General features: G+C 41.4%; 1 protein-coding gene across 3 annotated transcripts in view; it reads left to right on the top strand.

Annotated features, from left to right (window-relative positions):
* Positions 1-6,492, top strand: part of LOC104934053 (neuropilin-1a) — a 76,133-nt gene extending 69,641 nt beyond the window's left edge. For all 3 annotated transcript variants that reach the window (XM_019267431.2, XM_019267430.2, XM_019267432.2), the window contains 4 exons: positions 1,418-1,725; positions 2,644-2,740; positions 2,848-2,892; positions 3,380-6,492. In XM_019267431.2, coding sequence (XP_019122976.2) covers positions 1,418-1,725; positions 2,644-2,740; positions 2,848-2,892; positions 3,380-3,654 — 725 coding nt within the window. In that variant the 3' untranslated portion in view covers positions 3,655-6,492. The remainder of the gene's footprint in view (positions 1-1,417; positions 1,726-2,643; positions 2,741-2,847; positions 2,893-3,379) is intronic.
* Positions 6,493-12,150: the final 5,658 nt, after the last annotated feature.

Below are 12,150 nucleotides of genomic sequence, written 5' to 3'. Positions count from 1 at the left end.
AAGCCCGTGTGAACCTCTTCATTATATATTTTTAACAACTGTATGCTTTAAATAACACGCTACACTCTGTGCTGCAGGGAATTCACAGCGCCTCTGTTTTCTTTTTGTTTTTTTTTCAATAAAAAGATGCCTACGATGTAATAAGAAATCCCCGTTGGGCACATGACCTTATTCCTACTCTGAAGGACAAAGAGTTGGTGAACAAACTATCACAAAGTTGTGGTTTTCCGCTCAGCGTGACAAAGACACAGGCAGATAATTTTATAAGTGGATCCATATTGACGAGAACTTCTCCTGGAGACATACATGTGACATTCATTCAGCGAGTTTCCAGTGTAAATAAAGATAAACAGATCCAGGATTGTTCTGACATGATCACGTTCTACAGGAAAAACTGAGGCACGATTAAAATCAATGACAGGAAGGTTGCCTGAAATTTCAAATCAGACTGTTGTTGTTTGGTTGCTTGTGTAATTTTTTTTATTTTTTAATATATCCTGACATTGTCTTGGCCCAGTTTCTGAATACATCTCAAGCCTCATGATCAGACAGCATTGACAGGAGCCCTGCAGGAGATCTGCACATGACGAAAGGCCGCGGTTTACAAGCCGAGACACTTTCAATACAGAGAGGGGAAAACAGAAACATAAGGGGGACGAGTAGGATAGTGTAATAAAGTTTAAAGTTTGAATGAAGTCTGTAGCTGAAACTATGTGGGAGTAGTTGGGTGCCAAAATGAGGTGCGAGAATGATATTTGTGAAGAACAACAAGTTAGTGTGGATGCCGGTCAGCAAAAACAAAGAGTTACAGACAAACAGCTTGTGGCAGATAACGCAAGAAAATGTGAAGTAAACAGAAACCATCAAGAAATAGAATAGAATTGATCCAAATGGAGCCATAAAACACTCGAGAGCCGTCTAAATCCACAGAAACAATAACTTTAAAACATCAGCAAAGCAACGCAGAGACTCATAACTTTCCATGAATATGCTGGATAGTCAACTGAACTCAAACATGCTTTGATCCTTTGAACATTTTGAAAATGAATGGACGGCCTTGAGAAACTCGACTTTTAAAGAACACAGCAGTCAGTTTATCCGCGTGCCTCGGCTCTCTGGCCTTCTCTCCATTCAAACCTTCCCGTGATGGATGTTTTTTTTGCCTTCACCTTGATTTCTTGACTTAACTAGATCACAAGTTTAAAAAAAACGAGCCTGTTGTGATGTCAAGTCATTTCCTGAAGCATGCTTTCACTGAGTCCTTTTGTTTTCACTTTGCAGCCACGTATTTAAACAACCTTTCTTTAAGGTCTTATTTTGAAATCCTGGCTGATTTGTGTATTTAAAAGAGTCACCATATCTGCAGTAATGTGTTTCCATGCCGACTTCTTACCTTGTCTTTTGCTGCCCCCTACAGGCAGACCCGGGAACTTCATCTACATGCAGCTGACCGACACGGACGTGCCAAGTAAAACCGGAGAGGATGATGTTGAAGAGAAGAAGGCGGCGAGGTTGGTCAGCCCACCCATCACGGCGCCGGAGGCCGACCTTTGCATGTCCTTCTGGTATCACATGTACAGCGAGCACCCGGGGGCGCTTCACATCAAGCAGAGGAAGGAGGCGGAGGTGGAGGTGGAGCAGACGATGTGGACGGTCAGCGGTCAGCAGGGCAAGCAGTGGAGGGAGGGACGAGTCTTACTGCCACACTCGAGCGGATCATATCAGGTAATCCTTTAAAATAATACGATTATGTGTCTGCAAGACGAGAGGTTTGAATCTCGTTTGTGATTTAAGAGTCCTTTATTTTCACTTTTAGTCCTTTTTATAGGATAAAAATGACTCTAAAGGTGATGTGTAGCTTTTTATTTGAGTTGATTGTCAGATTTAGATCCTTCTTTCTCCGTCTGGACAGGTGTCTTTGTCTCAAATCATATTAATCTGCTGTTATCTGAACTAAAACCGGCATCTGTAAAGCCTCCGCTGGCATTAAAGAGACAGAAAATTGTAAATAAAGCACTTAGAAACAAGCAAAGGGGAAGAAAGACGTTCTGTAGTGGACTTCATGCCCACTTTACAACATGATACACACCAATTCAGCACCTGCATGATGCCACGAGATCCTGCACATTGCACTTTAAATGAAACCATGACGTATTTCTAAACCTAACCAAGTCGTTTTTGTGCCTGAACGTAACCAAACTGCGACCGTCATGTCATAGGCGCGTCCTGCAGCATTGTGTACCCACAGACTGACATACTCGGATACTTTAGGCACTCCCGCCGTCAAATTAACATGCAAATTAGTTGAAAGAAGTAAACAGGAAACTTGAATTTTCCCTGTGATAGACTTCTTTTGGGGAGTGTTCCCTCTGGCACAACACATGTTGGCATAGGCTCCAGCCTCCTCAGTCCAAAACAGAGTTGGCTCGTATAGAAAATGGATATCAGTCTGTGTCTGATGGAGGTTCAGCTTCAGTTATTAGCACATTATTTTGTAGCAAAAGTTCTTATTATGTATTCTGTCGACCCTCATGTAAAACCAACTTATACTGGACCTTTAAATCGGAGTTTAAAGTTCCTGTTTGGGTGGTTTGATGGTCGGGTGTTGACTGACCTGACCTGTGATGTTTGTTTTTTTTACAGGTGATCGTTGAGGCCGTCGCAGACAGACACAGTCCAGGTCACATAGCCGTGGACAACATCCAGATCATAGATGGACTCCATGCTGGGGACTGCAAAGGTGTGTGTTATATCGTTAAAACCCACTGCAAGATTCATACTTGTGTATATGTGTGTTGTGTACTTTTAATCTAACGGAGGCCGTTTTTGTTTTTCTCTTCCTTCCAGATCCAGAAGTTCCGACGTCTCCGCCAACTGAGATCTTCATCCTACGTAAGTACACTGCTGATCGCAATTTTTGTCATTACGGTGTCGACTGTCCACCTGAATGGTAGAATTGTTATTGACCAGTCTTTTTGCAGACAAATAGTCCTTTGTGTGACGATGAAAAGCATTCAGTCGTTACCAAAATAAGAGCTGAAGGATCGTTCTGAAAAAAACATCCCACACAATTGATGTTTTTTTGACGTCTTGAACGACCACATCAGTCGATTTTCCGTAACACGGCGTAGATTTTGTATTGATCTTCCTTCTTCTTCCAGGCCAGCCAGTCGTTTCCACTTAATTCCATGTGTTTTGCACACGCTTGAAGTTTGCTTGAGAACAGTCAACATTGACTTCTGTTAAAGTTCCTCGGTGTGTTCAGAGTAGATCTGACATCCAAGATCTAAAACATTCACGTGGGGAACTCAAACAGTGAAGGAACATGCTCTGTTAGACCTGTACTGTAACTGGTCCATTGGTTTCTCTCTCTTCGCAGCGATGGACTCCCTCCCACAGAGCAACGGCGACCTCGGCGGCCCCGGCAACATGCTGAAGACCCTCGACCCCATCCTCATCACCATCATCGCCATGTCCGCGCTGGGCGTCTTCCTGGGCGCCATCTGCGGCGTCGTCCTCTACTGCGCCTGCTCGCAGGGCAGCATGACGGACAGGAACTTATCCGCCCTGGAGAACTATAACTTTGAGCTGGTGGACGGCGTCAAGCTAAAGAAGGACAAGATGAACGGACAGACTAACTACTCAGAGGCGTGAGCGGCCAAAAAAAAAGGTGGGAGACGGAGCCGCGTTCGCTCCGCACGGACACGTGATGCAGCCAATCAAGCGGGGAAGAAAACAAGGGGCTGAAGCCACCGATGGGACGGCAGGGTGGGCTGAAAGTGAGCCAATGTCATTTTTTTTTCTCAGGAGCGGCAGTGGAAGGGACTGACCTGCAGGGGGCACTGTGTATAAAGAATCTGTACAGCAAAAAAAAAAAAAAAAAGAAAGAAAACTAAGGATTCTATTTGTTTTTCGGCGTGCTTTGTTGATTTCATGTAATCACATGCTGGTGTTGAGACCAATTCAGATGAAAGTATCGTTTGTGTACTATTATGGAAAGATAAGATTTGATTTTTATTTGTTTTTATTTCTTGTCTGATTTTTATTTTTATTTTTCAGTCACAGAAAGAGCGGAGTGTGTGAAAACTCTGATATGTGGCCGATTAGCTGGCCACACATCCCTGTGAGTGTGTGTGAGACAATGTGTGTGTGTGTTACATTCATATACATCTGCATTTAAGGTGTGAATGTTACACTCATGTTTATCTGTGTACATGAAGTGTGTGTGTGTGTGTGTGAAGGTGGGTACCATCGTGACCTGTGTCTAGTTCCGACAGTGCCTTTTTCTTTTTTTTTCCTCCAGTGTTTCTGTTGCCTTGTTTTCTCATCGACTGGCGTTACATCAGGGTTCCTACGCAAACATTTGGAAAACCAGATTCTGGTTTTTACATGATCTGACGATCTTCTTACCTCCCTGAGAAGATCAACGTCGTAGGAGCCCTTGAACGCCTCGTTTTTTTTCACGGCACATGACACATCCGACATATTGTACATAGGTTTTAATATATTTGAGCGCCCTTTTTTTCTATAGAAGAAGACACCAGTGCCGCAGTATCCTTTCTGTGTTTGAACCACCCCCAACAACGAAATTCATAAAAAATGTACAGAACATTTCAACAAACTTGTTTCTGTGATCTGGTCCTCGCCAATTTGTCAAGTTTGTTTGTATTTTTTTGTTTGTTTCTTGTTCCGGGAACGGGCGAAATGGATTTTTTGAGATTACGGAGAGATGATGCCTCATGGGAAGTGATGTTTTTTTGTTGTACAGGGTAAAAACGGACAACCTCAGTAAAGATGGCGACAGCACGTTCAAAGGAAGGATCATCGGGACTGAAGCGTTTTATATGACTGCTAACTTTTCTCACCGCCGCACGCGATGACTGTAAGAAGCTGAAAGTGTGTCGAGCAAGTCCTGTCCGAAAGACTTTCATCGAGCTGACGTGGACTGAAAAAAACAAAAACAAGATTTAATGTTTGCCATGACAATGCTGTGCTCTGTGTCTGTGTTCTTTTTCTTTTTCCTGTGTTGACTATCAGAGGAGAAATCTTTGAAGGATCTTTAACGGAGAAAAATGATGTTTAACAACCACAACAGGTGACTAATAACTGATCACGCTGTCCAGTCCTTGTCCATTTCCCTTCAGCTAAAGTGACACAAGATGAGTTTACAGGCTAACAAGAGCGGAGAGAATCGTGTCATCAGCGAAAAGACTGATTTTCTTTTTTCACGTTTTGTCCTGTGAGGTCCTGCAGCAGCTCGATTTGCATTTTTACTCATCACTAAGCATTGATTTAGCCTAAATGCTGATCTGCGTAGATCGGCGCCCTGAACATCAGATCCTGGATCAGTTCCACCAGTTTTTTTAATAAATCTGCTTGATTGTTTTTTAAGTGGAAAAATTTGGGTTTAAAAACTTGCAAACTTCTGAATATTGTGCTAATGATTCTGCTTTGTTGTGTTTTTTAAGCTTCTGTAGCTAAATGTGTTGTGATACTGGTCACTTGTTCATAGCACTGTATAGGTGGATAAAGGAGGGTTGAGCGATGAGAAGCCAGACAGAAACAACCTTTGTTGAAGCTGATGGTCGGCGGCTCCTGTTGCACTGTGGAAGTTAAATCTGCCCGTCTTTCTTTTAAATGTAGCACTACGTGAGCTCAAAATGTGAAGTCAGTGGTCGACATAGCATCAGTTCGAAATGAAATCCAACTCCTCGATCAGGTCGCAGTCTGGAGACGTTAACGAGATGTTCACTATTAGCTCTTGATGAATCACACTGGTTGTTTTTCCTCAGCAAAAAAAAAAAAATCAACTCCACGTGAAGCAGAGCGGGATGTTTCGAAAGTTTCAGACGTCGATGAAGCTCCCACCCTACCCCCCTGTTTTTTTTTTTTTAGACAAGAAAGGATGCTGCAGCACAAGATGTGAAAACAAATGTTGCACTGATATATTTAAAATGAAAAAAAATCTGTGTTTATGATGTTGATTTATGAAAAGACAGAGAGGAAGAGAGGCGAGGAAGGAGAGGACAGTGTTATTGTTGCTTCTTTTTTTTTTTTAAACATGGTTTCAGATGTCGGTGTTATAATTCTGAAAATTTTCAGACGTTTTCGTTCTCGAAAAAGCTTCTATGCGTCTCTTTGAAACGTAACAAGTTTTATTTACTTGGTATAATATCACCTTGTGTTTTTCTCACTGATGTACGTGCCATTGTTTTTTTTGTTTTTTATGTTCAGTACTGCTTCTGTAATTTTTTGCTGTCTCAGATCCAGAAAAAAAAAGAAAAAAGAAAAAAACAAAACAAGAAAGGAAATAAGGAAGTTTAAAAAAACAAAACAAATGGAAAAGCAGTGAGGCCTTACGTGACTAAAAGTATTGTTTGTACTTTGACTTTCTGGTCAGCGCCCAGACTCATCTCGTCTCTGTTGTCTCAGACTCTGATCATTGACTATTACATTCCAAAGAATTGGATCAAATAAATGTTTTAAGTAAAAGCTGCTCTGCTGTTTCTTTCCCGCGTCACAGAGATTCATCTGTTTTTAAAGGGACAGTTCGTCCAAATTACAAACGTCATGCAGATAGTTTGGGTTTTCTTGGTTTTCATTAAAACTACATTTCACAAAAGAAAAATTGATTATTTTTTATTTTTTTTGGATGTAAAATGTGATTTTTCAAAGCTGGAGTTGCATTTATCTCCGTTGTTTTGGGGTTTAAGCAGACATATAAATGGGAGCAAATAAAACCAAAAAATAAGAAAACATGTTGTAATTTAGGCGACTCAGACAAAAGGAAATAAAGGTTACAGGAGAAGAGTTCATCCATATGAAGCTCATGTCCGTACACTAAATGTGAAGCTGCATCCACGACCTCTTTACGTGCTCCCTGTCACTGTGTTGCTATGAGGTTGCCAGGCAACCAGACATGAGAGTGTCATCAAACTTCTCATCAAGAAAGCTAATATTTGCTAAAACCTCAATACGGCATGCTCATATTCATCATTACACTAACTGAAGTTACATGTTTGTGCATGCAGATCTGTGTAAAATGCCACAGTTTAGATCCATACAGTGTGTACTAAGTGTAATACCACACAAAATAAGTGATGCATTACGTGCACGAACACGAGGACGAGGCTGAGACTGAAAGCAGCAAAGTGTGAGTGAAGTACTCTGATTACTCTCTCGACTGACTGACTGATTGTTTGGTTCAGAAAATGCCATCACGGTTACCAACTCTTGTTTTGTTCAATGATTAAAAAATATATTTTGTAAAAAGCCGTAAGTCATCGTGTTTATAAAGACAATGTTTCCCCTTTCAAATGTGGCATGAAAATACTGACAGTACTTAGAGTAAATGTACTTAGTTACATCCCATCACCGCCTTACAATCATCAGTTGGCGATACAACCTCACCACGGGGTTCATTAGTATCTGTTCTGCTGCTGTTTATATTAAATCGAGGTACAATCCAAAGCTCGATAAGAGCCAATCATCAGCCCTGCATCCTGCTCGAACTTCACCTGCTGAGGAGGAGGACGGTGGGACACAGTCAAAAGCTCCAGAACTGTTTTTTTCAGGAGTGAAGCACAGGTAAGGTGACACATTTTGTGCACTGCACTTTCACTATATACCCTTACATCCAGGGGATTTGCACCTGCCCTTTTTCTCCATCCACACAGGCCAGTGGCCAGTGTTTGAAGCATTCAATAAAAATATAAAGAATAATTAATTATGGTTGCCTTTTACAGTACAACATATCTTATACTGTGCTAGAAATACCTGTCTCTGCCCTGATCCTCATCCTGATTCTCACTCTCATCCTCCTCATCAGTCAAGTATTCTTGCAGCAGCTCATCATCTTCATCACTGCTCTCTAACTCTAATTCAACTTCACTATGCTCAACTGGAAGTGTGATTTCTACACTCTTCTTCCTCAAAGAGGCATCGAATGAGGCATGAATTCATTCTGTAAACGGAGGGAAATGTGCAGAAATTATAAGCAAAGTGAGGCAAAGTTCACTATAATAGTAGACTATGGTGGATGGTGAGACACAGTCGAAAGCTCCTGAACAGCTATGAATGGATGTTTTCTGCAGGTGTATGTAGTTCACACTCAGAAATCACATGGATTCAGTCTGCATACTGTTTTCCAGTGTGAACTCACGACACGTTCAGCCTGCTGAGAATTAAGGAACTGGGACACAGCTGCAGAGCAAAGGTTGAAATCCTCTAACGTGTGTTGTTGTACTGTCTGCATGTCATACCATACTTTGGCCACACAATGGCAGCCTTGCCTCTTCAAACATTCCCGAATAAGGCGCCTCATGTCAGAGACACTGACTTAAATGCATTACATCTCTCATAAAAACCATCCGCCTCGGCTCAGCAAATATGTTTTACGAGCTAAAGAAATGAGCTCAGCTCGGGCCTGATCTCATGTGAACTTCAGTCATGTGGTTTCGGGTTTAGGTGAGGTTTCCTGCCCAGATCGATGCCACTGCACCGCGTTCCCATGCCCTGCTGGTTTCACTCACTGCAGTTGTGTTTGCTTGTTTCATTTCTGCACTAAAGCTTAACTTATTATACAACAGTCTGTCTTAATCTGTGGAGTCAGATTAAAACGTGCAGTTTGTGAAGCAACACTAGCAGCTATTGTGAGTTGTTCTTTTCATAAGTAAATACATAAGATATGTGTGACTGCAATCCACTCTTCACCTCTGCTGCTCACTGCCAACCAAACTGACATCAAGGCTGAATGATCACTATTCACTGTGCGTCATTTGATTTGACTACTCGCATATTTGTTTCGACTGAAATGGGCCTTAATGTGGTCACTGCATGGCGAAATCAGAATCAGGAACAGGTTTATTGCCAAGTAATGCCAATATGTCTTGGTGTTTTGGTGCATAACAACAAAAATATATAAAGAAGATGCAAATAATCAAGTACTAGACGATTTAAATCAAAAGACAGGACAGTTTAGTGCAGGAATGTGCAAAGTATTCACCAGATAATGTGCAAAAGTACGTAAAATACATAGAATATTTAAATATTCAAGATGTTTTTAGGAGTCAGTAGACCTTACGTTAATGTAACGTGTATGATCTGGAGGTTGGAAGTCAGTGTCAGAGGGGGATTCAGGCCCCTCTGTTTGTCTTGTAGGGAGGCTCTGTGCTCAAACTTACATGGTACATATTCCTAAATACATTTTAATTGAACAAACAGGTGAAATCTACAGCTCGTGTTTGTCCCCTTGTGGATTCATGTGATGATTCAGTTGGAAGATGTTGCTCTAAAGTCACCATAACGTGTGTGTGATGTGCGTCTTGGCATTTCCCTCCGATGTGCCCTCTCCTTTGTCACCAGAGGCCTGCGGTTGTTGTGTTTGGTTTGTCCCCTGAATGTGTGTGGAAGTGATACTGACACCCACGACGCCGAGCGCCCTCCCTGTGTGGGTTTAAGAAGTATGCGGCAGGATGGTTGTACGCTGATGTAAAGACATGTAACTGACGTGGTGACTTCATGTGTGGCCAGCTGGCAGCATCAGCTGCTGCACACTCATCACACATTGGAGTAATTATAGAGGCTGAATGTGAGAGGAAAGGATAGGTGGCCATCAGTTCTTAGCTCTTTTGCTTATTTCCCATGAAGCTTTGTGCTTCTCCTTTTGGTTTAAACTCAAATATCTTCATGTGGGTAAAGCAACCTCTTCTTACTTCTCACATTAAGCTTCCCCTTTTTATTTGCTATTAAAATCTTCTTCTTCTACACTTTCTTACCATTCTGGGTCAGCTTGATCCAGCTTTTTAATGAAGCCATGTGATTTTTACAAACCCAAAACTCCAACTATGACATGTCTGAGGTTTGTGCATCATTTTATACATTATTTCCACGTTTCAGCCTGATATATTTGGTACTGTGACCTGTGTTTGGCTGCACAGCATGTGTCTTGCACTCACAGACCTACCTGTGAGGCAGTGTGGTTGAAAAGGTTAGGTCTGTGTACCAGCTGATAGGTACCAGATGTGGTTGATATATGTCGAACGTCTGCTGCAGCTCAAGTCAAATTTTACGTCTAAAGCTCAAAATCACAACAATTTGCCTCGGGGGGGCTTTACATTCCGTACAACATGCACCTCCTCTGTCCTGGACCTGTACAAGAAAAAGACAAAGTCGACACTTCAAATGACTGAAACTGAATTTCTCTTACTCAGTTTGTACCAGAAGTACTTGTGGTGTGTATCAGCCGCAGCTGCACGTGGTTGTTCACCTCCAATAGTTTCAAGAACACTCGATGAAGGAAGTGTTCAGATCCTTCCAAAAGCTGCAAAACCGACAGAGAACTTATATTCAAATACAAAGCTCTGCAATTTACAGATTTTTATATAATATTATCAGCAAAATAATCGTCTTGCTGTGTGGAGTTTGCATGTTCTTCCCCGTCATGAAGGTTAAGCCCCCTCCTGCAACCCTGCTCAGGATTTATGGAGGATAGATAGAATAGAATAGATACTTTATTTCTTTTTTCACTCAAGTTCTGACATGCATTTTACCCAAAATGGGAGAAACAAACATTTGAAAGGCAGTATTTAGTTTGTCTGTTTTGGGCTACTGTAGAAACACAGTGTTTCAACATGACGGCCTTCATGAAAGCGGACCCGCTCCCACTGTAGATATAAAAGGATACATTTTAAGTAACAAAAACAAAAAAATATTCAGATTTTAAGGTGATTATACATGCATGAAAACATTGTTATGCATGTTATATTACATGTTTGCCTTATTCTAAAAATAAAGGCCCCAAATCTGACACACTGCACCTTTAAAAGTTCATATCACTTTCAGCACAATGTGTGTAAACACTCAACAGTTATCATAGATTAATATAGGAATATGCACACAGCTAAAATAAAGCACTGTGTTAATTAAATTTTGACTCACGTAGGCTTGATATTAGGTGATAAAGAAGGGGCAGGCATAAAGCCTGTAATATTTCACCTGATACTTAGTGTTTATTTCTTGCGAAATATTAAATTTGAGTAAGATAATTGAGAGTTTTAGGGGCCCTGCAGCGATACAGGTATCTTTAAATTATAGTTAAATATAATACATAAAGTAACCCACACTTCTCCTCCTGTTGTCCTCGGGTCAAAATGACTCACCACTGTGTTAAAAACCAAAAAAAAAAATCCCCTAAATGATATTTTTTTATATATTTTTTTAGATTTTTTTAAGTTTTAGACTCTAAAACTTCAACGTAGTCTCTGTGAGGTCCCCACAGACTGTCTAAAATTTTGACGTAGTCTCTGTGAGCGAAGACTGTCTAAAACCTGGAAGTAGTCTCAATCACATCTCTACAAACTGTCTAAAACCTGCACGTAGTCTCCGTGACGTCCCCACAGACTGTCTAAAATCTGGACGTAGTCTCCATGACGTCCCCACAGACTGTCTAAAACCTGGGCGTAGTCTCTGTGACTGCAGACTGTCTGAAATCTGGACGTAGTCTCTGTGACTGCAGACTGTCTGAAATCTGGACGTAGTCTCTGTGACGTCCCCGCAGACTGTCTAAAACTTCGACGTAGTCTCCATGACGTCCCCACAGACTGCCTAAAACCTGGACGTAGTCTCTGTGACCTCCCCGCAGACTGTCTAAAACTTCGACGTAGTCTCCGTGACGTCCCCACAGACTGCCTAAAACCTGGACGTAGTCTCTGTGACGTCCCCACAGACTGTCTAAAACTTCGACGTAGTCTCTGTGACCGCAGACTGTCTAAAACCTGGACGTAGTCTCTGTGACCTCCCCACAGACTGTTTAAAACTTCGATGTAGTCTCTGTGAAAGAAACTTTAGTCATTGGAATGAATAAAAATGCATCCAAAACTCCTTTCGCACATTTTTTTTCCTTTTCTTAAGCTTTAGAAATACAAGTGAAGAGGGAGAACTATATTACACATATTGTGGTGAAGGACAAGTTGTTTTTTTTTCAAGCAATATGAAATTTGGTGTTTAAAATTCAATTAAGCTGCTTATATTGGGGGTTTAGTGAAGACGGGTCATTTTGACCCGGGGTGTATACAGAAAATGAGGACAACAGGAGGGTTAACGTGGGGGTGTATACAGAAAATGAGGACAACAGGAGGGTTAACGTGAAAA

This window comes from Larimichthys crocea, chromosome II, assembly GCF_000972845.2.
Source record: "Larimichthys crocea isolate SSNF chromosome II, L_crocea_2.0, whole genome shotgun sequence".
Taxonomy (NCBI): Eukaryota; Metazoa; Chordata; class Actinopteri; family Sciaenidae; genus Larimichthys; species Larimichthys crocea.
Note: the sequence above shows the minus strand (reverse complement) of the source record. Positions and strands in the feature narration are given on the sequence as shown.